Genomic DNA, 26,536 nt, shown 5'->3' on the forward strand with positions numbered 1-26,536 from the left:
TATAGCTAGTATAGTTGCCCCAGTATAGCATAGTGGCCCCAGTATAGCATAGTGGCCCCAGTGTAGCATAGTGGCCCCAGTGTAGCATAGTGGCCCCAGTGTAGCATAGTGTAGCATAGTGGCCCCAGTGTAGCATAGTGTAGCATAGTGGCCCCAGTGTAGCATAGTGCAGCATAGGTGCCCCCAGTGCAGCATAGGTGCCCCCAGTGCAGCATAGGTGCCCCCCAGTGCAGCATAGGTGCCCCCCAGTGCAGCATAGGTGCCACCCAGTGCAGCATAGGTGCCCCCTGTGCAGCATAGGTGCCCCCTGTGCAGCATAGGTGCCCCCGGTATGGGGGGGAAGCTTGGAAGGTGGGGTGGCGGGGAGGGGGGCCAGACCACCCACCTCCCTCACCTGGGTCCCCTCCTTCCGGCGCTTCCCCCTCCTAATTAGTAGCAGCCAGCAGCTTAGCGAAGCGGGCGGGGAGGACTTACTCACCTGCTCCTGGTGATGGCGCACAGCGTCATCCTCACGTGACGCTGGTCTCCGACTTCTCTCTCTGTCGCTCACTGTGCTTTCGCAAATCAGGAAGCACAGTGGGCGGTGGAGAAGGTGGAGACCAGCGTCACGTGACGATGATGCTATGCGCCATCGCCTGGAACGCAGGAAGTAGGTGAGTAAGTCTTCTCCGCCCGCTCCTGCCCGCTCATCTAGCTGCTGCTAATTAGGAGGGGGAAGCACCAGAAGGAGGGGACCCAGGGGAGGGAGGTGGGGGGTCCGGCCCCCCTCCCCGCCGCTTTCCCCGCCACCCCTCCTTTCCGTGTTGCTTCCCCCTCCTGTCTTGCACAGGCCTCTGTGGGAGGCCTTGGTGACACCCCCTGGGGCGCCTGAGTGCCGGTTTTCTGATCAGCCGCAGTAGCAGTAAATGTTAAGAGCAGCGGGAGCTGTGTTCTAAAAACAAGCTTTTGAATATGCAAATTCTGAGTTGCCTTATGAAAGAGTTTTTACTGATTTTGGACTAGCCGTAATAGTGGCAAAACTATATATAACAGATCAACCGTAGCATACATTGTCAAAAGAGAAGGATTTATGAATAGGAGGTTCTGAGTGGCTATTTTAATGTTTTAATCCTGACAGAACTTATCACTTGTGAGACTGCAGTTTACTGTAGTGCATGCAAACAAATATATGCTGACCATCGGATTATCTGAATGAGGAAGATTGGGAACTTAAAGGAATACTGTAGGAGGTTTGGAGGAAAATGAGTTGAACTCCCTTCTAATGGTCTAATGGTCTTCTAATGGTCCCCTGCAGACGTCCTGTGCCACTCACTGATGTTTCGGCCCCGCCTCCGATTCACTTCTGGAATTTCAGACTTAAAGTATGAAAACCACTTTGCGCGTTTTTTTCCCCCCTCCTGGCGCTCCATTGTATGCTACGATTTTGTACAAAGCGCTTTGTAAGCGCCTTTGCAGAGCGATTCCGTTTAAACTCTTTCACTCGGAAATAAATACAATGTATTTATTCATAAAAGCGCTAATGCAATCGCTGGATAAAGCAATTTGTGAGCATTTTGCATTCTCCAATACCTTCAATTGTAGCAAAATCACCCCAAAAATGTTACATGCAGCGCTTTGCTGAGCGGAAAGCGGACGAAACGCGCTGATATGATCTATCCCATATGGATTCATTGTACTAACGATTTCAGTGCAGTTTTAAAAATCATCGGTTCTCAAAAAAAACGCACAACACCCTAGGTGTTGACAAGTCCTAAAGGTTTGTGCACATGGAATAAAAATATAACACCAAGGTGTGTACATGGAGCCCTGAGATTAACTAGACAACAAATACATTTGAAGTTGAACACGCTGGGCTTGATTCACTAAAGCGTGCTAACACAGTTACGTGCAAACAAACGTCTCACCGTCCGCGTGCAAAAGTACGCTTATCAGGCTAATTTGCGATGTTTCATTCGCACCAGTGTGATGTGTCGCACGCAGCGCTAAACTTTGTGCACGCAAACTTTTGCGCGCATATTAGAGCGTGCAAAGACACTTTGCACGTGTTAAGGGGCTTTTCACTGATGTGCTAACACTTAGCACGCTTTAGTGAATCAAGCCCACTGTGTTTACTGTGTTTCCTGATTTTGAGGTATGAAATAATTCAAATCATTACTATGTATCACTTTTGTGTGTAGTTTCTTCTGTATGGATTGGTAAGTGCATACCTCCCAACTTTTTGAGATGAGGAGGGACACTTGAGCAACGCCCCTACCACACCCCTAGACCATGCCGCTGGCACACCCCTAGTTACGCATCCCATAAAGATTTCATAAGAAAATACAGTATTTTATTTTATAATACAAATCACCCTGGTCCTTTCTATCCTGGCTCATTTTCCTTCATATTAACATATATAAATAAGAAATATATCAATTTAAAGGATGAGATTAAAGTTTAGAGCCAACTAAACACATTTTACCATAGAGAAATACAAATATTTACATAGAAAGAGGGACAAAGTCCTGAAAGAGGGACAAATGAGGAGAAAAGAGGGACACAGGGACAGGGTTACCAAAGAGGGACTGTCCCTCCAAAAGAGGGACACTTGGGTGCTATGTAAGTGATCAGTACTCACTCAGTTTGTTGGCTGGAGTTTCTTTTCAAACAGATCACTGGCATTTCCTGGACAGTTTGAACACCTGTAAATAAGTGAACAATAAAAATAAACTACAGTGTCATTCACCATCACCAATGCAAGAAAGGCTTTTCACTTGTTTCTTAGATGCCTTGGTTTTCTGGAAATGTTACACAAATTGCTGCTGGTGTGGTGTGATCCTTAATCAATCACTCCTGGGGATGGGGTCTTTTCACACTACGGGGTTGATTCACTGCAACAAATAGCGTGCCTTATCAGAGTTAACATGCTTTATCAGAGATACCATGCCTTATCAAAGTTTTTGGTCTCTATTCATAAAGCATTCCCGCATGTGGTAATGCTGAAAACAGCTGACTTTACCGAGCACTTAGCAAAATGTCAATTCATAAAAGCTGTTTCTGCATTAAAAGCGGACATTCCTGACCAGTGCGAGAAATTACCGCCTTATGCCGTGATTATCTCAACACATGTCACTAAATGTCAATTCATAAAGATTAGAGCAGGCGGTATTGGGACGGAGAATACCGTCTGTTTAGAAAGGTGATAAGGATGCGCATAATAGCCAAGTTAATGGAAACAGATCTCCCAGGCAGCAGCAGTGAGGAACAAAAAAGCTTCCAGAATAGACTGTGTAGAGTATGGCTCTCATACTACATGGAAGGGGGTAAAATTGGTCTGTGATCTTGCATTTTCCAAAGACTTTTATCTCAAGTGTGTATGAAGCATTAGTCTTTCTAAACAATCAATTTAATTGCCACAGCATAGAAGAACTTCAAGAAATGTTACACATGCAGGCTTTCTGATGTGAAATATATCTGAAAACAGGTACCGAAGAGGTTAAAAAAAAAACAGCCTGGGTATTCTATGGCCACATACACACATCAGACCATAGTCTTTGGAAAATGAAAGATCACAGACCAATCTTACCACCCTTCATGTAGTATGAGAGCCATACCTACACAGTCTATTCTATGGAGCTGAACTCCACATCAGAAAAAAAAATCTTTGCAAGATGCTGCACACACGGATCTGTACAGACACAAAAGATCAGTATCTGCAAAAGATCTGTTCCTGCCAAAAATCCATTCCTGCAAATTGCAATGATAGTCTATGAGATCTGCAGATCATCATACACACATGATTTAACTGACATTCATCTGCAGATCAGATCCACCAGGATGGATTTTCAGATCTGCAGATGAATGCTTGATCTGCAGATGAATGTCAGTTAAATCATGTGTGTATGATGATCTGCAGATCTCATAGACTATCATTGCAATTTGCAGGAATGGATTTTTGTCAGGAACAGATCTTTTGCAGATACTGATCTATTGTGTCTGTACAGCATCTGTGTGTGAAGCATCTTGCAAAGATTTTTTTCTGATGTGGAGTTCAGCTCCATAGAAAAGACTGTGTAGAGTATGGCTCTCATACTACATGAAGGGTGGTAAGATTGGTCTGTGATCTTTCATTTTCCAAAGACCATAGTCTTATGTGTGTATGAGCCTTAAGGAGCTGCACTCCCCATCAGACAGAAATCTTTGCAAGATGCTGCACACAAAGATGCCCGTACACACTCAAAAGATCATTATCTGCAAAAGATCTGTTCCTGCAAAAAATCCATTCCTGCAAAATGCATTCATAGCCTATGAGATCTGCAGATCCTCATACACACTTGGTTTAACAGACTTCATCTGCATATTTGGCAATCATCTGCAGATCTGAAGATCCATCCTGGTGGATCTGATCTGCAGATGATCTGCAGATGATTGTCTGTTAAACCAAGTGTGTATGAGGATCTGCAGATCTCATAGACTATGAATGCATTTTGCAGGAATGGATCTTTTGCAGGAACAGATCTTTTGCAGATAATGATCTTTTGAATGTGTACGGGCATCTTTGTGTGCAGCATCCTGCAAAGATTTTATCTGATGGGGAGTTCAGCTCCATAGAATAGACTGTGTAGGTATGGTTCTCATACTACATGGAAGGGGGTAAAATTGGTCTGTGATCTTGCATTTTCCAAAGACTTTTATCTCAAGTGTGTATGAAGCATAATAGACAGATTCAGCACAGATTCAGGGCAAGGAGAGGCAGTTTAAAAAAAAAATGCACATCTAAAGGGAAGTTGGGGCTGCCTGTTTTATTGTAACGCTGTCTCTGCAGGAGAAAATGTATCAACTCAGGCAGCTTCTCAGCTTCTCATGTTACCGCCAGCCTACCGCCAGCCTAGTTCGGGAAAATACCGAACTTCTATTGCAACTGTAAACTTTTTTATGAATTAGAACACAGAAGTCTAAAATACCGAATGCAGTATTTTCCCTCCAAGATTTTTTCCCTGCACAGCCTTTTATGAATAGAGCCCAATGTGCCTTATCAGAGTTAGCATGCCTTATCAGAGTAGCATAGCGAGTGCTACAAACTTATGCCTGCTAATTGGCAATGACGCGAGCTCCATTCGTCCTGTCCTGAGCTCCTGCAGGTCCAATCACTTTAGGGTAGGGGCACACATAACATAACATAAAAGGCTGTGTTTTATGTCATGTGCATATTTTTTGTGTGTGTTTTTTGTGCATTTTTGCTGCATTTTTGGTGTATTTGCGTTAGCATTTTTTACAGCAGATGTGTTTTTCAAGTGTTTTGTGTGCGTTTTAATGCATTTACGGTTCACATGCCTTTTTTTAATGCATTTTACAATTGTGTTTTATGCAAATTAATAGGAAGACAACAGGAAGCAGAAATACATCACAAAACAATTTCTTTTACAAAAAAACGCATATAAAACCGCTTGGGAAACGCATGAAAAACGCATACCATTGCATTTTTTATTAACCTTCATTATGTGCATTTTTGATGCTTTTTCACATATTATGCAAAAAACGCATACAGGTTTTTTATATGCAGCGTTTTACTCAATTCTTGCGTTTTTGCTATGTGTGCGCTTAGCCTTAAAGGACATTATCCCCACACTTTGATTGGCCCAATAGGCTGCCTGTCAAGTTTCCTTGCATTTTTAATGAGAATCCTTTCCTTCTGCTGTCACCTTGCAGCCTTCAATCAGACTAGCACAGGATTGAGTGATTACCATTCAGCTGTGTGGGAATTTGCATGTCTGCTCTCAGACATGGGAATTTGCATGTCTGCTCTCAGACATGGGAATTTGCATGTCTGCTGAAGTCCATAGAAAAGCCTGCTCCTCCTTTCAGATGTTGCCGGTCATAGTATTCAACACTGCCTTAGCAGGGTCCCTCATGTGAATTGTGTATTGCATTGTTTAACCTTGTCTTTCTTGCTTAGACATGCGCTGTACCCGCGTGGGTACAGTGAAGTCCTACCGATCCTGATAGCTTGGATTTGCCATCACCACATTGGTGACTGGTAGTATTCCTGCTGGTCCTGTTCCTGTGGACATGACTGTAGCAGCGGTTGCTATTAGTCATGCTCCTACTTGTTTGTCTTGTTCTTGCCAGCGTGCATGTTTGCTATTGCTGGGGAAACAATTAGATTGGCAAACAATCCTTCTGTCTGTCTGTCCCTGTTCCTGTGGACATAACTATAAGCTGCGGTTGCTATTAGTTATGCTCCTGCTTGTTTGTCTTATCCGTGTCAGTGTAGATGTTTGCTATCGCTGGTGCAGCGATTAGATTGGCAAGCATTCAGTCTGTCTGTGTGTTGTCTGTCCTTGTTACTCAGTGTGGTGGATATCAGATGCTCAGTGCTGTGTTCGCTCTGAGGAACCATTGTGTCTTGATTATTTGTGGCGGTTATTGGAAGCTCAGAGCTGTGGTTGCTCTGAGCAATCTTGCTCCCTTGTTCATAGCTCCTAGTGTGATCGAGGTAACTTCCTCCACAAGAGCATTCTGCTCTACTGCCTAATATCACCCAGCTGCATAGTGTTGTTTGCTCTGGTGGTACTCTGGCTTTCTCAGTCTCAGCCGTTATATCTTGTACCTACAAGGCCTGGGTTTAACCGAAGTCGGGCAGGTGTTATTTCCTCATCTCCCGTTCAAGCGAAGATGCGCCACATAGGGTGAAGAAGGTGGTGATAGATTGGTGTATAGTGGCAGAAAGAAAGCAGAAGATCTGCCAGGCATTACATTATGACAGGCCAAACACAAAACCACATGGAGGAGGCCTCTGACACAGTGAGTGTGGGTTCCTTGTTTTTTGAAAGATTTGAAAAGCTTGACTGTGAAACAGCAAGCAAATTCTTGCCTGAATGTGTTAGATTTTTGTCAAACCCAGAGTTTCAAGCTACACCTGTCTCTACCTGGGCTTATCAGATGGCTTACATCCTGTTTAAGGCTTCTTGCACACCAAGACGTTGCATTAGGTGGCACGTTAAGGTCGCATAACGTGCACCTAACACAACGTATGGTGCTGCAAGAGCCGACGGTAGAGTGAGCCGCGTTAGGCGGCTCGAGTCCTATAATGTCTCCCAGAGTGGCGCTGATTGGCCAGCGGGACCACGTGATGCGGAGCGAGACACTCCGCATCACGTGGTCCCGCCGGCCAATCAGCGCCCGCCAGTGCAGTGAATATTAAGTAGCCATGTGCGCGGCTACTGTAGCTGGCTCTCCCCGCCTCCTCTCCGCATGTGAAAACAGTCTAACGCGGCTATAGCCGCTCCAACGCCGTAGCATGCTGCACTTTGCACAGAACGTGCAGCGTTACATGTAACGCAACGTGGGCTTTGTGAACAGCCCACTTGTGTTACATTGCTGTGCGTTGGGGGAGCGTTACAGGCGCACTAACGTGCGCCTGTAACGTCTTGGTGTGTAAGCAGCCTAAAGGCAAACTTTTTGAATGGGCACTTGATGTTTTGGATCACTCTATGCTGAGAGAAAAACCTCTTTTTAGCTTTTTGTGATCCATAACTGGCTAAGAATATCCCCATTATCATATCCTCTCAATGAACTCCTGATAGCTAATCGATCAGATGTCTCTCCAGCTGCATCCAAAAGCAATCTGTACGCAAGCAATTCCACTAAAAGTATTGCTTCATCTTTGAAACAGTCACCCAGTGCAGCAAAGTCTAAAGTTTTGAATAGAGCCAAATGTAAACAGTCCAGAAAATTTTCACAGCCAGCTGTGCCGTTGCCTATAGCAACAGCATGCCAAAAGTCTAAATCTGCAAATCTTGCTGCTCCTTTGCCCATAGCAACAGCAATTAACCAGACCTAGCCAAATAAATCCATTAATGATCCTGGTATCTCTATGCAGACAGTTCAGTCTGAAAACCATGCTCAAAAACTATAAGGTCTTTTTGAAAAAAAAAAATTTCCTCTTATTCCCAATGACCTCCTTAATATATCCTGCACATTTAGGGTTTATAGCATTTAAGGTGTATTTGCTATTAACCGTTAAAGTTGGTGGGTTTTTAAAGGTGTATTTTATTTCCTTTAAAACTTTAAAATAAATTTTCTCAAAAACTATAAGGTCTTTTTGATTTTTTTTTCCTCTTGTAGCCATTGGGGGCCCCTACAGGCTCTGTGGCCCTGGGGAAATTGCCTCCTTTGCCTCTATGGTAGCACCGGCCCTGGGTTTTTGAAAGCATGCATTGAGTCTGCTTTTACTTTGATTGAAATTAATCTATAATGAAGCTCAGGTCACAGAATCATTGCCCTGTCCAGCAGGTGCTTCTATGGTTTTTCCCTGCACCATGGATTGTTCAGTGATCCTGTCCAGTGAAGCTGAAGCCGCAGAGTCTTTACCCTTTTCAGTAGATACTTCTTTAGCTTCACCCTGCACTATGGATGATTAAAAGTCTCTAGCAGAGGACTCAGAAGTCCTGCTTACTTCAGTTGGTGTTGCAGTGATACTTACCTGTTTAGCAGCTGTCTTAGAATTACAGTCTAGTCTAGCCAATGCCGATGAATCTCTGTCCAGTGAAGCAAAAGTTATTGAATCATTGTCCTGTTCAGCAAATGCTTCAGATGTTTTACCCTGTATGCAGCCTAGCCTAGCTAATGCTGTCAAGTCCCCGTGTAACCCCCTTAATAATGACAGTGCATACTAGTGGTTCTTAAATGCATATATGTGTGGAACAACAAGTCAAATAATTATTTACTGCTGCATGCTACACTCTTTGAGCAGAGAGGGTGTGTGCTCTCAGAACATGTCTGTTTTGTTCTAGGACAATAAAGTTGGTTTTGAGCAGGGGGGAGGGCTGTTGTGCTAGAGGAGAGAGGTTGGTCACATGGTGGGCAGAGAGTGAGTGCTGAAGGAAGAGAGGGCCCGTGAAAAGGAATATAGCGCGTCCTGGAGGAGAAGAAAGTTCTAATAGGGACCCCCAAATACAGCTGTCTGCAGGGGAGAGCATAGTGATACCTCAGGAGAGGACCATCTAACATTAGAGAAAGCCGTGAGCCAGACACCCAGCACCCACAGACAGGACTCCAGTCTGCCAAGCTGCATGTGGCTGCAGCTCTCAAGATAAGTCTCCCACTCACTCTCCACACAGACTGATATATCCTATGCATAGGAGTTGTGTCTCAGGCCCTCCGTGTCCACCAGACTATCTGTGCTATGTAGCTCCTGAGAGAGACCTTATTGCCAAGAGATGGTATCCTACTGATAAATGATGCTCAGTTCTGGTGAATGTTCTGTTCATGAAGGATCCTTAAAGAGACAGTGTTGTATTGTAAAGTGAAACTGTTCTACTGCCGTGACATTGCTCAGTCCCAAGAAAAGCCTAACCTGTGAATGTTTTGTGCATGAAAAATCCTTAACCACTTCCCGACCGCCGTATTGACAAATGGCGGCCGGGAAGTGGACGCCGTATAGACAAATGGCGGCGGTCCTTGTAGGGGCATGGGCGGAGCGATCGAGTCATCCGTGACGCGATCCTCCGCCTCCGCTCACCTGCCGCAACATCCCGCCGGCCATACGGAAGCGCCGGCGGGATGTTAACCCGACGATCGCCGCATACAAAGTGTATAATACACTTTGTAATGTTTACAAAGTGTATTATACAGGCTGCCTCCTGCCCTGGTGGTCCCAGTGTCTGAGGGACCACCAGGGCAGGCTGCAGCCACCCTAGTCTGCACTAAGCACACTGATTTCCCCCCCCCCCCCTGCCCCAGATCGCCCACAGCACCCATCAGACCCCCCCCTGCCCACCCCCCCAGACCCCTGTTTGCACCCAATCACCCATCAATCACTCCCTGTCACTATCTGTCAACGCTATTTTTTTATCCCCCCCCCCCCTGCCCCCTGCTCCCTCCTGATCACCCCCCCACCCCTCAGATTCTCCCCAGACCCCCCCCCCCCAGACCCCCCTCCCATGTACTGTATGCATCTATCCCCCCTGATCACCTGTCAATCACCCGTCAATCACCCATCAATCACCCCCTGTCACTGCCACCCATCAATCTGCCCCTTGCGGGCAATCTGATCACCCACCCACACCAATAGATCGCCCGCAGATCCGACATCAGATCACCACCCAAGCGCAGTGTTTACATCTATTCTCTCCTCTAAACACCCACTAATTACCCATCAATCACCCCCTGTCACTGCCATCCATCAATCACCCCCTGTCACTGCCACCCATCAATCAGCCCCTAACCTGCCCCTTGCGGGCAAACTGATCACCCACCCACACCAATAGATCGCCCGCAGATCCGACATCAGATCACCACCCAAGCGCAGTGTTTACATCTATTCTCTCCTCTAAACACCCACTAATTACCCATCAATCACCCATCAATCACCCCCTATCACCACCTGTCACTGTTACCCATCAGATCAGACCCTAATCTGCCCCTTGCGAGCACCCAATCACCCGCCTACATGCTCAGATTGCCCTCAGACCCCCCCTTATCAATTCGCCAGGGCAATATTTACATCTGTTCTCCCCTGTAATAACCCACTGATTACCTGTCAATCACCTATCAATCACCCATCAATTACCCGCTGTCACTGCCACCCATCAATCACCCCCTGTCACTGCCACCCATCACTCGCTGTCACTGCCACCCATCAATCAGCCCATAACCTGCCCCTTGCGGGCAATCTGATCACCCACAGATCCGACGTCCGATCACCTCCCAAGTGCAGTGTTTACATCTGTTCTCTACCCTAAACACCCACTAATTACCCATCAATCACCCCCTGTCACTGCTACCTATCAGATTAGACCCCTATCTGCTCCTAGGGCACTCAATCACCCGCCCACACCCTCAGAATGCCCTCAGACCCCAGCCCTGATCACCTCGCCAGTGCATTGCTTGCATCTATTCCCCCCTCTAATCACACTTTGAGACACCCATCAATCACCTCCTGTCACCCCCTAGCACACCTACCCATCAGATCAGGCCCTAATTTGCCCCGTGTGGGCTCCTGATCACTCAGCCAAACCCTCAGATCCCCCTCAGACCCCCTTCCGATTACCTCCCCAGTGCATTGATTGCATCTATTTTCCCCTCTAACCACCCCCTGAGACACCCATCAATCACCTCCTGTCCCCCCCTAGCACTCCTATCCATCAGATCAGGCCCAATACAACCTGTCATCTAAAAAGCCACCCTGCTTATGACCGGTTCCACAAAATTCGCCCCCTCATAGACCACCTGTCATCAAAATTTGCAGATGCTTATACCCCTGAACAGTCATTTTGAGACATTTGGTTTCCAGACTACTCACGGTTTTGGGCCCGTAAAATGCCAGGGCGGTATAGGAACCCCACAAGTGACCCCATTTTAGAAAAAAAGACACCCCAAGGTATTCTGTTAGGTGTATGACGAGTTCATAGAAGATTTTATTTTTTGTCAAAAGTTAGCGGAAATTGATTTTTATTGGTTTTTTTCACAAAGTGTCATTTTTCACTAACTTGTGACAAAAAATAAAATCTATGAACTCGCCATACACCTAACGGAATACCTTGGGGTGTCTTCTTTCTAAAATGGGGTCACTTGTGGGGTTCCTATACTGCCCTGGCATTTTAGGGGCCCTAAACCGCGAGGAGTAGTCTAGAAAACAAATGCCTCAAAATGACCTGTGAATAGGACGTTGGGCCCCTTAGCGCACCTAGGCTGCAAAAAAGTGTCACACATGTGGTACCGCCGTACTTAGGAAAAGTAGTATAATGTGTTTTGGGGTGTATTTTTAAACATACCCATGCTAGGTGGGAGAAATTTCTATGTAAATGGACAATTGTGTGTAAAAAAAATCAAACAATTGTCATTTACAGAGATATTTCTCTCACTTAGCATGGGTATGTGTAAAAATACACCCCAAAACACATTATACTACTTCTCCTGAGTACGGCGGTACCACATGTGTGACACTTTTTTACACCCTAAGTACGCTAAGGGTCCCAAAGTCTAATGAGTACCTTTAGGATTTCACAGGTCATTTTGCGACATTTGGTTTCAAGACTCACGGTTTAGGGCCCCTAAAATGCCAGGGCAGTATAGGAACCCCACAAATGACCCCATTCTAGAAAGAAGACACCCAAAGGTATTCCGTTAGGAGTATGGTGAGTTCATAGAAGATTGTATTTTTTGTCACAAGTTAGCGGAAAATGACACTTTGTGAAAAAAAACAATTAAAATCAATTTCTGCTAACTTGTGACAAAAAAATAAAAACTTCTATGAACTCACCATACTCCTAACGGAATACCTTGGGGTGTCTTCTTTCTAAAATGGGGTCATTAGTGGGGTTCCTATACTGCCCTGGCATTTTAGGGGCCCTAAACCGTGAGGAGTAGTCTTGAAACAAAAATGACCTGTGAAATCCTAAAGGTACTCATTGGACTTTGGGCCCCTTAGCGCAGTTAGGATGCAAAAAAGTGCCACACATGTGGTATCGCCGTACTTGGGAGAAGTAGTATAATGTGTTTTGGGGTGTATTTTTACACATACCCATGCTGGGTGGGAAAAATACCTCTGTTAATGACAATCTTTTGATTTTTTACACACAATTGTCCATTTACAGAGTTATTTCTCCCACCCAGCATGGGTATGTGTAAAAATACACCCCAAAACACATTGTACTACTTCTCCAGAGTACGGCGATACCACATGTGTGGCACTTTTTTGCAGCCTAACTGCGCTAAGGGGCCCAAAGTCCAATGAGTACCTTTAGGATTTCACAGGTCATTTTGAGAAATTTTGTTTCAAGACTACTCCTCACGGTTTAGGGCCCCTAAAATGCCAGGACAGTATAGGAACCCCACAAATGACTCCATTTTAGAAAGAGGACACCCCAAGGTATTCTGTTAGTAGTACGGTGAGTTCATAGAAGATTTTATTTTTTGTCACAAGTTAGCGGAAATTGATTTTTATTGGTTTTTTTCACAAAGTGTCATTTTCCGCTAACTTGTGACAAAAAATAAAATCTTCTATGAACTCACCGTACTACTAACGGAATACCTTGGGGTGTCTGCTTTCTAAAATGGGGTAATTTGTGGAGTTCCTATACTGTCCTGGCATTTTAGGGGCCCTAAACCGTGAGGAGTAGTCTTGAAACGAAATTTCTCAAAATGACCTGTGAAATCCTAAATGTACTCATTGGACTTTGGGCCCCTTAGCGCAGTTAGGGTGCAAAAAAGTGCCACACATGTGGTATCACCGTACTCAGGAGAAGTAGTATGTGTTTTGGGGTGTATTTTGTACACATACCCATGCTGAGTGGGAGAAAGATCATTGTAAATGGACAATTGTGTGTAAAAAAAAATAAAAAAATTGTCATTTACAGAGAGATTTCTCCCACCCAGCATGGGTATGTGTAAAAATACACCCCAAAACACATTATACTACTTCTCCTGAGTACGGCAATACCACATGTGTGGCACTTTTTTGCAGCCTAACTGCGCTAAGGGGCCCAAAGTCCAATGAGCACCTTTAGACTTACAAATTAGCACCCCCCAAAATGCGAGGACAGTAAACACACCCCACAAATGACCCCATTTTGGAAAGTAGACACTTCAAGGTATTCAGAGAGGGGCATGGTGAGTCCGTGGCAGATTTCATTTTTTTTTTGGTCGCAAGTTAGAAGAAATGGTAACTTTTTTTTTTTTGGTCACAAAGTGTCATTTTCCGCTTACTTGTGACAAAAATTAATATCTTCTATGAACTCACTATGCCTCTCAGTGAATACTTTGGGATGTCTTCTTTCCAAAATGGGGTCATTTGGGGGGTATTTATACTATCCTGGAATTCTAGCCCCTCATGAAACATGGCAGGTGGTCAGAAAAGTCATAGATGCTTGAAAATGGGAAAATTCACTTTTTGCACCATAGTTTGTAAACGCTATAACTTTTACCCAAACCAATAAATATACACTGAATGGGTTTTTTTAAAATCAAAAACATGTTTGCCCACATTTTTCGCGCTGCACGTATACAGAAATTTTACTTTATTTGAAAAATGTCAGCACAGAAAGTTAAAAAAAATCATTTTTTTGCCAAAATTCATGTCTTTTTTGATGAATATAATAAAAAGTAAAAATCGCAGGAGCAATCAAATAGCACCAAAAGAAAGCTTTACTAGTGACAAAAAAAGGAGCCAAAATTTATTTAGGTGGTAGGTTGTATGAGCGAGCAATAAACCGTGAAAGCTGCAGTGGTCTGAATGGAAAAAAAGTGGCCGGTCCTTAAGGGGTGTAAAGCCCACGGTCCTCAAGTGGTTAAAGAGACAGTGTTGTACTGCAAAGTGAAAGTGTTCTACTGCTGTAACTTTGTTCAGTCACCGAAAGAGGTTAACACATTGCTTACTATGAGATTGTGAGACATTGCCTTATAGTGGACAGAGAAGTGTGTTCTCTCACTTTACATTAATTAAAGACAAGATCTTCCTCTAGGAAAAATATTTTTTGCATTCACAGCTCAACTTAATTAAACTTGTTATACATTTAATGTGCACAAAATGAGTTAATGCTCTGATGCCTGGCCTTTTCTTTATTGCCATATTCAAGAAAAGTATAGTGTCTCAAGGTTAAAGAAGAACCCCACACAGGGTTACATTTGGCGTCCGCGAGCAGGGTCAGATCTAAGTGCCTTTGGAGTGAAAAAGAAAAATGGAGTCAGAAACCAGTCCATCCACCTCCAGTCAGCAACCACCAGGACTTCCAGCTGCGCTGGCTATGACCCCGCTGGGAGTGTTGGCAGCGTACATACCCAAATACAATGGGTACAACATGATGCTCAGGGACTGGAGTGAGAGAGTACAGAGTGCAGTGAAAGCATATAATGTGCCTAAGGAAATGCAGCGGGAGATCGCTCTCATAGCTCTTGAAGGTGACGCTCATCAGACTGTGATCAATGCCAACCTTGCTTCACCTGCATCAGTGGACCAAATAGTAGAAGTTCTGGAAGAAATCTACAGTGATCCAGCCAATCTCCATTTAGTGAGGAAGAGATTTGTGGACAGGGTGCAAAAGGAAGAAGAGAGTATCCCTCAGTTTGCTAACGCCCTGCAAGAAATCTTGGGTGAACTCAAAAGGAAAGAAGAAAGAGAAAAGTGTAACGTGACAATAGAATCTGCCATATGGTTAAGAGATCAGTTTCTCCTGGGCTTGAAGAACAATTTCATAAAGAGTTTGTTGAGGTTGAAACTGGAACTAGAGCCTGATCTGAATTTCCAAAAGCTACAACGCCTAGCTATCAAGCTCAATCAAGAAGAGGATGTAAATCACTTACCTGCTCTGCAGCAGACTACCACTGCTAGAATCCTCTTTGCAGAGAAGGAGCCTGAACCAGTCAACTTGGAACTGACAGAGATTAAGACTACCCTCAAGGAGCTGAGCGAGAAACTGGCCAATATGAAACTGACTATAGATGAGTATGGGAGTGAATGAGAAACTCCAGGTTGGAGAGAAACGGAGCCTAAAAAGGATGGGTGTTGGCGCTGTCACAGATGCAGCCACTATACCAGGGTCTGTGCTCAAAATGAAGGCAATTTTCAAACAAGACCGTTAAACTAAGGAATCCCACAGAAAGAGGCCACCTGATGGGATGGAATACGAAGGCCTCAAAGAAGTGGAAGAAAGATAATGCAAAGGGGAGAAAAAGAGTCATCGCAACCCAAGTTTCAGGCATTGTGAAATGGTTTAATGTGCGAAAAGGTTATGGGTTTATAAATCGGAATGACACAAAAAAAGACTTCTTTGTGCACTGGTCGGCCATCAAAAAGAATAACCCAAGGAAGTATCTCCGCAGTGTGGGAGATGGAGAAACTGTTAAATTCGATATTGTGGAGGGAAGGAAGGGTGCACAAGCAGCTAACGTGACTGGTCCTGGCGGTGTTCCAGTTCAAGGTAGCAAATATGCCTCAGATCGTGATTGGTGCAGGCGTTATCCACACCTTGAAGGTTTGTGTTATTGTCAGCAAAAGGGCCATTGCCAAGGAGTGAGAGAAGTAAGCAAGCAAGGATAATCAACAAGCCGTTTACGGGATGCAGAAAAGCATATCACACATCCTATGGAAACCATATCGATGCAGATTCTACAGGGTACACAACTTAGAATTCTTGTGAAGAGAAGAGGATTCCTGCCATTGTGGAGCCCAATACAGATTATTGTACAGAGGAAGGGCTTCACATGATTGTGAGACCCAACGCACATTTTTGCAAAGAGGAAAGGGCTGACTTGCTTGCAAGGCCGGGTACAGGATCTTGTGAAGAGGGGAGGGTCAGCCTTCATGCTACACCTGCTAATTATTCTTGCAAAGAAAAGAAGGCCCACCTGCTTTGGGAATCAAGGTGTGCGCTGAGGAACACTGACTTGAGTCGCCCAAAAGGAAAGATTTAGTAAAATCAGTGGACCTGTACAAAGGTCCACATGGGGGGACATTGTAAGACCTCCTGCCAGATTCTATGGAGAACATTTTTGTTTTGATTTGTGATCTTCCACTGTAGGGACTACAGTCATTAAAAAAGGGGAAGAATGTAACCCCCTCAATAATGACAGTGCATACTAGTGGTTCTTAAATGCATATATGTGTGGGACAACAAGTCAAATAATTATTTACTGCTGCATGCTACACTCTTTGAGCAGAGAGGGTGTGTGCTCTCAGAACATGTCTGTTTTGTTCTAGGACAATAAAGTTGGTTTTGAGCAGGGGGGGGGGGGCTGTTGAGCTAGAGGAGAGAGGTTGGTCACATGGTGGGCAGAGAGTGAGTGCTGAAGGAAGAGAGGGCCTGTGAACAGGGCCGGTCCTGGACTTTCTGCTGCCTGAGGCAAAGATCGTAAAGGCGCCCCCCCCCCAATATTTCTACATAACATGAGCGGCGGCCGGCGGCAGCCAGCCAGCCTTATCATCATCATCGTCACGTCGGCGGCGCTCGCTGCTCAGTGACTGACCGTGACAATCAGCCGCAGCCAGGGCAGCAGAGCGGGCGGCAGCCGCCGCCATCAAATCAGCAGGCTTAGGCACTAGGCAGCGTCACCAGCATGCAGCCTTGGAGGAGACAGGAGAGGCCGCAGAGCTCAGAGTCATCGGACTCGGAGGCCGGCGGCAACAGTGCAGTTTCTAGGCTAAAATGCACCCAGGGCGAGGGTGTAAAAATTGCCCCCCCCCCCCCGGTATAGGTAACCAGCTATAGGTCCCCCCTGAGTATAGGTGGCCAGGCATGGGTGAGCCAGTAAAGTTGCCCCCAGTATAGGTTAGCCAGGTAGTTGCCTCCAGTATAGGTAGCCAGTATAGTTGCCCCCAGTATGTTAGATAGGCAGGCACCCCCCCCCCCCCCGGTATAAGTTAGATAAGTAGGTGCCCCCAGTACAGGTTAGCTAGGTAGGTGCCTCCAATATAGGTAGCCAGTATAGTTGCCCCCAGCATAGGTTAGATAGGTAGGTACCCCCAGTATAGGTTAGTTAGGTAGGTGCCCCCAGTATAGGTAGCCAGTATAGTTGCCACCTGTATAGGCTAGCTAGGTAGGTAGGTGCCCCCAATACAGGTTAGATAAGTGCCCCCAGTATAGGTTAGATAGGTAGCTTCCCCCCAGTATAGGTTAGATTAGGTCGCTGCCCTTCAGTATAGGTTAGATTAGGTAGGTGCCCCCAGTACAGGTTAGATTAGGTAGGTGCCCCCAGTATAGATTAGATAGGTAGCTGCCCCCAGCATAGGTTAGACAGGTAGCTGCCCCCCAACATAGGTTAGATAGGTAGCTGCCCCCCAGTATAGGTTAGATAGGTAGCTGCCCCCCAGTACAGGTTAGATTAGGTAGGTGCCCCCCAGTATAGGATAGATAGGTAGCTGCCCCCAGTACAGGTTAGATTAGGTAGGTGCCCCCCAGTATAGGATAGATAGGTAGCTTCCTCCAGTATAGGTTAGATAGGTAGCTGCCCCCAGTATAGGTTAGATAGGTAGCTGCCCCCCAGTACAGGTTAGATTAGGTAGGTGCCCCCCAGTATAGGATAGATAGGTAGCTGCCCCCAGTACAGGTTAGATTAGGTAGGTGCCCCCAGTATAGATTAGATAGGTAGCTGCCCCCAGCATAGGTTAGACAGGTAGCTGCCCCCCAGCATAGGTTAGATAGGTAGCTGCCCCCCAGTATAGGTTAGATAGGTAGCTGCCCCCCAGTACAGGTTAGATTAGGTAGGTGCCCCCCAGTATAGGATAGATAGGTAGCTGCCCCCAGTACAGGTTAGATTAGGTAGGTGCCCCCCAGTATAGGATAGACAGGTAGCTGCCCCCAGTATAGGTTAGATAGGTAGCTGCCCCCAGTATAGGTTAGATAGGTAGCTGCCCCCCAGTACAGGTTAGATTAGGTAGGTGCCCCCCAGTATAGGATAGATAGGTAGCTGCCCCCAGTACAGGTTAGATTAGGTAGGTGCCCCCCAGTATAGGATAGATAGGTAGCTGCCCCCAGTATAGGTTAGATAGGTAGCTGCCCGCCAGTGTAGGTTAGATAGGTAGCTGCCCCCCAGTGGCTCTGGCTCCCCCCGCTCGGTCACAGCCACTTCATCTGGTGCCGCCCCTCCACTTCCTGCCGCCTGAGGAACCCGCCTCACCCCGCCTCATGGGCGGGCCGGCCCTGCCTGTGAAAGGGATTCTAGCTTGTCCTGAAGGAGAAGAACGTTCTAGTGAGGACCCCTAAGTACAGCTGTCTGCAGGGAAGAGCATACCTCAGGAGAGGACCATCTAAAATTAGAGAAAGCAGTGAGCCAGACACCCAGCACCCACAGACAGGACTCCAGTGTGCCAAGCTGCATGTGGCTGCAGCTCTCAAGATAAGTCTCCCACTCACTCTCCACACAGACTGATATATCATATGCACAGCTGTGCTATATATTATATGCATAGAAGGCGTGTTTCAGGCCATCCAGACTATCTGTGCTATGTAGCTCCTGAGAGAGACTTTATTGCCAAGAGATGGTATCCTACTGATAAATGACGCTCAGTTCTGGTGAATGTTCTGTTCATGAAGGATCTTTAAAGAGACAGTGTTGTATTGTAAAGTGAAACTGTTCTACTGCCATGACATTGCTCAGTCCCAAGAAAAGCCTAACCTGTAAAGTTTTGTGCTTGAAAAATCCTTAAAGAGACAGTGTTGTACTGCAAAGTGAAATTGTTCTACTGCTGTAACTTTGTTCAGTCACCGAAAGAGGTTAACACATTGCTTACTATGAGATTGTGAGACATTGCCTTATAGTGGACAGAGAAGTGTGTTCTCTCACTTTACATTAATTAAAGACAAGATCTTCCTCTAGGAAAAATATTTTCTGCATTCACAGCTCAACTTAATTAAACTTGTTATACATTTAATGTACATAAAATGAGTTAACGCTCTGATGCCTGGCCTTTTTTTATTGCCATATTCAAGAAAAGTATAGTGTCTCAAGGTTAAAGAAGAACCCCACACAGGGTTACACCTGTCTGATGCAGTAACGGCCATGGAATTCCAGCCCTGTCCTCTGAATGATTCAGAAGTTTTGCCCTGTATTATGGATAATTCTAACTCTCTGGTGAATGTAGCAGAGGTCTCAGAATTTCAGTCTTGTTCAGTGAGTGTTTCTGAAGTCCTGCCTTGTATCATGGAGAATTCTGATTCTCTGTCCAGTGTGGCAGAGGTTTCAGGGTTCCTTCCCTGTCCAATGAGTTCCTCAGAAGTTTTGCCCACTTCAGTGGGTGTAGCTGTAATACTGACCTGCTTGGCAGCTCTTTTGGAGCTCCAATCCAGTGTAGTTAACGATGATTCTCTGTCTAGTTCAGAGGAAGTTATGGAGGCATCCAGTGATGCTCGGGTGTCTCGATCCACAAATTCGGCAACCACGTCCGTTGTTAAAAAAAAATCGGTTCCATATTATTAAATGCGTCCACGCCACGACGCCGATTTTTGGTCGTGAATGAGACAATCACGGCCGAATCCACGGACGGATCCAGATTTTCTTTTAACATTAATAGCAAAGCCCCAATACATGCTACAATCTCCCAAATTGCATGGATTATCAAAGCTACAACTTAAACAAAAAAAAATTAAATGGGGCTATTAATTGGTAATAAGTGGTTTTAAACAGGGAAATACACGTTAAGCAATCACAGAGGTGAAGGTGAGTCCCAATGGCACTTGGCGGTGATGGTACCACTGGAGGAGGATGAGTGGCTAATGCCAAAAAGACCCAGAGAGGTTTTTGTAATTTTTGGGAGGTTTTTTTGCAGCGATTAGCAATGACATAACAGCAGAGTTGTCAGTGGACCTGGGCAGTGTGAATGCAGACTTTAGTAGCAATTGAGTCAGGAGGACAAAGCGGCCGGTCAGTGCGGCAGCACAGAAGGACCAAGGCAACTCACTGGTAGTAGCACAGTGTAATAGTGCTGCACAAAAAATGAGATGCGTCAGTGGACCCGGGCAGTATGAACGCAGAGTGTAGTAGCGACTGAGTCAGGAGGACAAAGTGGACGGTCGGTTCGGCAGCACAGAAGGACCGTGGCAACTCACTGGTAGTACCACTGCCGAAAAATGAACCAAGGTAGGCAGGTAGTAACTTTCTTTAGAAAGGCAGGCATGGTTAACACTTTGCAGCAGCCACTTCATGTCCCCCTGTGTCGAACAATAGGGGCCAGGAAGGCAGCGCAACATGTGCACACCCATAGGAAACAAGTGGGCTTTAGCAACACTTGCGTCCTCGTAGTCCCATATCACATGCCTGTCCTCTTCCTGTGCCGTGTCGCCCTCCCCAAGCCGCCATCCCCATACAACGCCTGCGGCGCTCTGCTCCTCCTCCTCAGCATTCAGGTTAGGGACCTCCAACTCTTCCACCTCCTTCACTACCTGTGAGCCCTCTTGTGCAGCTCCTTATCCAGCTGCTTCAGGGCTGCCTCCCCATGCTCAATTAAATTGCACATTGCCTGGTCCAACAGGCAAACCATGGGCACCCACTGACACACGGAGGCCCGCTCCTCGCTGACCATCTTGCTTGCCTCCAGGAAGGGACTCAGCACCAGGCATACTTGCTGCATCAGTGTCCACTGAGTTGCACTGATGATGGGGACTTGCTGTTTGCTGGGGACACTTGGGTCTAAGGGTGGCCACTAATGATCCAATCTTTTTCATCCAATCTTACCAAATCTATGTAGTAGAAGAGTAAACTGATGGAATATATTAATTGGATACTATAGGCAGTTCCCTTATATTAGATAGAAATGGTAAGATTGGATGAAAAAGATTGGATCATTAGTGGCCACCATAACATGTAGGCCCTAAAGGTGGACACACACGATACAATAAAATGATCCAATTTTACAGTAATTCGATAAATAACGTCGGATTTCCAGAGAAATCGAAAGCTTTTTTTTCATTCGAGCAAGAAATAGGATCGGATTTCCCGTTTTTATTTGATAAAAGTTGATCAGGAGTGCTGGATTTTTCTGATCAATTTTTATGAAAATTGAATGTTGTGTGGTAGATTGTCAGTTTATTAATATATACACCCAAGCAACTTTCTCAGCGTTGTTAACTTTCTCCAATCATTATCATAATTGAGAAAAATTGAACATATGTGTGTGGTACATTGGTCAGATTTTTGAAATGTTACAATCAGTCAGATAAATTGATTGCAATCCTTGAATTGAACAGATATTTAAAAAAAATGTATGGTGTGTGGCCACCTTAAGATCCAGCCTGTGCTGACACAGCCGCTCCAACATGGCCTGAGTTGAATTCCAGCGAGTTGGCATATCTATTATCAGGCGGTGTGGCTTGCCATATTGCTGCTGTAAGGTGGACAGGAGTGCAGAGGCAGCGGCTGAGTGGCGGAAAAACTGTACCACCTCCCGGGCTTCTTGTAGCAGGTCACTCATCCCCTGGTAGGTGAGTAGGAAGTGCTGCAACACAAGATTCAGCACGTGGGCCAAGCAGGGGATGTGCTGGAGGTTTTTTTTTTTTTTTTTGCAGCGATTGCAAGGACATAACTGCAGAGTTGTCAGTGGACCCGGGCAGTGTGAAGGCAGACTTTAGCAGCAACTGAGTCAGGAGGACAAAGCGGATGGTCAGTGCGGCAGCACAGAAGGACCGTGGCAACTCACTGATAGTACCACAGTTTGATAGTGCTGCCCAAAAAATTATATGCATCCGAGGACCCGGGCAGTGGGAATGCAGATTTTAGTACCTAAACACAAGATACAACATGTTTTCTGGAGTCTGAGGCACATCCAGATGGTCCCGATCATCATCATCATAGAACTCTTCTCCTGATCCCCCCACCACCTCTGCCACCCCAACATCCCCAGACACAGACCCCTCATCGTACTCAACATAAACTTGGGATGCTGGCCCGAGCCCAACCTCCTCCTCCACATCAGGCCCCATCATTTCCTCAACGGCAGCCCTCAATAATCGCCCAGACGCCGGACCGAGGGACACAACGCTCTCGTCCAGGGAGGGCTGCTGACCACTGGCTGCTGGGGTGGATGTCAAAACTTGCGTGGGGCGTTGGATGTTGCTGCTGTTGGGAGTGCTGCTCACAGCGGAGGTCTGTGAGAAACTCATGATGGGCTCACAAAACATGGTGAACGGACTGCAGTGGCAGTCTGACTGTCTGTAAATAGTAACTGAAGCGAATCACTGGCTAACGAGCTGAATAATACCTGTGAGCAGTGAGCAGTACAACCTAAGTGAAGGGTATCACTGGGTAATGAGATGATTAATACCAGTGAGCAGTGAGCACAGTACAACCTAAGTGAAGGGTATCACTGGGTAATGAGATGATTAATACCAGTGAGCAGTGAGCACAGTACAACCTAAGTGAAGGGTATCACTGCCAAATGAGATGAATAATACCAGTGAGCAGTGAGCAGAGTACAGCCTAACTGAAGGGTATCACTGCCAAATGAGATGAATAATACCAGTGAGCAGTGAGCACAGTACACAATGTCACTCACCAAACTTACTGAATGACCAGCACTGGCAGTGGCAGTGTGACTGTCTGTAAGTAGTAGCTGAAGTGTATGACTGGCTAGCTGAATACAAGTGAGCACTCTGAACCTGCCTGCCTGCACTAAACACACTAATCACCAGTACACTGTGACTACACTGACTACAGCAATGACTCACTGGCTAGCTAACTAAATACAACTGACAAGTACAATATAAGAGCACTGTTAGGAGTAAAAACGCTGGGTTTTGACACCGAAAATGCGCTTGCTGAAGGAACAATGGTCTGGAGATGATCCTCTCAGTACCAGAGTCTAGCAAGGACGGAGCTTTTCCATCATGGCCGCCGCTTTATATGCAGGAGGGGAGGGCATAGCCTCCCCTCCTGTGATTGGTTGCTAGGGCCTGGCTGGGGGCCTCTGATTGGGCCAGGGAAGTCACTTCTGCCTACTTCCGCTATTCACGATCTAACCACGAGTTCTGCGCTGTTTTCACGAGCGTGAATGCGTTCATTTACGGTCCGCCGAAGTGGGTTTTAGTGAATGAAAATTGATCCACGGCGACGAATACCCGTGGCAGATAGCTGAAAAATGGTTGTGGAATCACGGGAAAGTCGTGATCACGACCTCCATCCGAGCATCACTGGAGGCCTCGTCTAGTTCAGAGCATATACCAGATTATTTGTCCTATCATGTTAGTACCTCTGAAAATGTCTTCTCACCAGCCTTGGTTGAATCAGTGACTTCCATGTCTGATTTTGAATTCCTTAGTGAAAGTCCATTGACTGAGATGATGGTTCCCTGCCCTGTTCTGGTTTCAGTCTTGTTGTGGCTGATTCTGAGGTCCGCAGTTCTTCTGCATGCCCAGAAGCCTCTCTTGTAACAGTGTGCCCAGAGGTGCCCTGGGTGCCAGTATGCCCAGACGTGTTCTGTGTGTCAGCGTGCCCAGATGCTTCCTTGGTGGTGACATGTTCTGATATTGCCAGTCTACCCGCATGCCCAGATACGGTTATGGTTCCTGAAGGCCCTGATCTCGATAATTGTCCTTGTGAGCCTGGCTTGAGAATAGTTCTCCATGTGAGCTTAAAGGGCGTTCTAATCTCTTGGGGTCTCTAAGGAACTTCAAAGTGTTCCGGGAAATCTCTGAGGAATCTTGCCCTGGTACCTTGGACTTGTTCAACAGTGGGTGCTGTTTTGGAGAGGACAGTACTGGTGGGCGTTGCGCTGAAAGGTTTGGCATTTCTGGATATTGCCTGGAGGGTGGTGGGTATCGCTCAGAGTTCTGATGCATCATTCTGAAAATCGTGGTTCTGATGGGTATCACCTTGAAACTCGCAGTGCTGATGGGCATGGTTCTGGAGGTTCTGGGTCTGACTGTTTCGGGCTTGGTATGACTGATTCTGGAATTTGGGTTTGTCGGGCTGCCCCGACCTTCATGAATTATCAGTCAGATCAGTTTTGCTGGATTTTCTGCATCTGATTTTCTGGTTTGGGTGGTCCAGGAGAATTATGCCAGTTTCTATAGGCGTTTGGAAGCCGCCTTTAAAGTGAATAGGAACCCGTATAAAAAAAAATCAGATACTCACCTAAGGAGAGGGAGACTCTAGAGCATTCCCTCTCCTCTCCCGGTCCCCGCTGTTTTCCTGGCTCCCCCATAGCGGTATTCGCCCGTTTCGGTCAAACACCACTATCTCCTGGCTGGAGGGAGGCTTCAGAAATGCTTCACGAGCCTGAGTGCTCCCGAAGACGGGCCACTCTACACTGCGCACGCGCATGCCCTCTATGACGCACTTACGTGTGCGCTGCCTGTCTTCGGGCGGACTCTGCTCCCGAAGACTTCCGAAGTCCCCTGAACGGAGGAGCCAGCGCAGCACCTGGGCACCGGGAGAGGAGAGGGATGGCTCAATAGGACCGAGTCTTCCCTCTCCTTAGGTGAGTATCTGACTTTTTTTTATTTAAATATCGATTCCCATTAGCTTTAAAGGAGGGGGTACTGTCAGGATCCCTTCTGTAGCCTGTCCTTTTGGTTGCAGTTCCACCAGACAGTTCTTAATTTTCTGCATGCATAATCTTGCATAATATTGCTTGCATTTGTAATGAGAATTCTTTCCTTCTGCTGTCAGCTTGCAGCCTTCCATCAGACTAGCACAGGATTCAGTGATTACCATTCAGCTGTGTGCAGAGGCATATCTAGAGGGATGCAGGCATGGCTTGGGCCATGGGCGCCACAGCACCAGGGGCGCCATGGCTGCCCCCTCATTTCTTGTGCCCCACTACCATGCTGGAGGATGCCTTTCGGGCATTTGTACCTGCTTTTATGCTGAAGTTCATTACCTATACTGGGGGGACTACTTATACTGGGAGACATGTCTCGCTACATATATTGGCAGGGGGCTACTAATTATATAGGGGGACACCTGTCAATACCTATTTTGGGGGGTTACTCGTACTGCGGGACACTACTTACTACCTATACAGGAGTGTGTACTTATACTGAGGGACACCTCTCATTACCTATACTGGGGGACTACATATACTGCAGGGGCATCTCTCACCACTTATTCTAAAGAAGGCTACTCGTACTGGGGAGACTCCTCTAACTACATATACTGGGAGGGCAACCTAAGCTGGGGGCTACCTATACGGAGCTAACTACTGTACCTCTGGCTACCTAAACTAGTGTGCTAGCTTTGGTTACTTATACTGTGGGGGCTGCTTATATTGAGGGGACTAGTAACATTGCAAGAAAATAACCTGTTATTATGAGGCACGGTGGTCTAACTGGGGGGGGGGGGCACAATTTCAGTATTTGCCATAGGCGCTATTTTACTCAGATACACCCCTGGCTGTGGGGGAATTTGCATGTCTGCTCTCATTAGCTGATGTCCATAGAAAAGCCTGCTCCTCCTTTCAGATCTTGCCCGTCATAGCATTTATCTCTACCTTAGCTGGTTGCTGGGTCCCTCATGTGAATTGTGTATTGCATTCGTGGTTGGGGTGTCTTGGCACCCTATGGAAAAAAATACAGGAGACAAAAAAGGGAGCCCGATAGTGCAGTATGTCAATAATAGGTGTGTGGAGAAATCAATTGATTGAAAGGGCTACTCACAAAGGAGGGTTGCACTTCGCAGGAGTTATTTGGTGGTGGTGGTGAAATCACTGATTCACAGCCACTACTGCAACAACAAGAAGAAGGCGCAGGTACACCACCTCATACGTCTGATTTAGGTGGTGATAGTATGGACGTAACGTGTGAGGAGGGGGATGATGAACCACCTAAAGTTGGTGCAGTTGAGGAGGTGTCTGAGGAAAGCGAAGCTGGGCAGGAGGATTATGATGACGATTATACGGATGCCACGTATGTTCCCGGTAGAGGAGATGACCAGGGGGACAGTTCAGAGGGGGAGTCAGAGAGGAGTAGGAGGAGACGACTCCATGATAGAAGCAGAGGGAGCTTGTCCTCAGAAACAGCTGGGGGAAGTGTCCGGCGCCATGTATCGCCAGCTATGGACAGCCAGCCAACATGCCCTTCAACGTCAGCTGCTGATGCCCCCGTAGCGCCATCACCATAGGGGGGCTCAG

The 26,536-nt window shown here is 46.3% G+C and overlaps 1 protein-coding gene across 4 annotated transcripts in view; it reads right to left on the reverse strand.

The window, feature by feature from the left end:
- The window catches only part of TRAF3IP3 (TRAF3 interacting protein 3), a 513,908-nt gene that overhangs the window by 306,469 nt on the left and 180,903 nt on the right, over positions 1-26,536 (reverse strand). For all 4 annotated transcript variants that reach the window (XM_068265590.1, XM_068265592.1, XM_068265589.1 and 1 more), the window contains one exon: positions 2,618-2,681. In XM_068265590.1, the coding sequence (XP_068121691.1) occupies positions 2,618-2,681 (64 nt within the window). The remainder of the gene's footprint in view (positions 1-2,617; positions 2,682-26,536) is intronic.

The sequence above is a fragment of the Hyperolius riggenbachi genome, chromosome 2, assembly GCF_040937935.1.
Source record: "Hyperolius riggenbachi isolate aHypRig1 chromosome 2, aHypRig1.pri, whole genome shotgun sequence".
NCBI lineage: Eukaryota > Metazoa > Chordata > Amphibia > Anura > Hyperoliidae > Hyperolius > Hyperolius riggenbachi.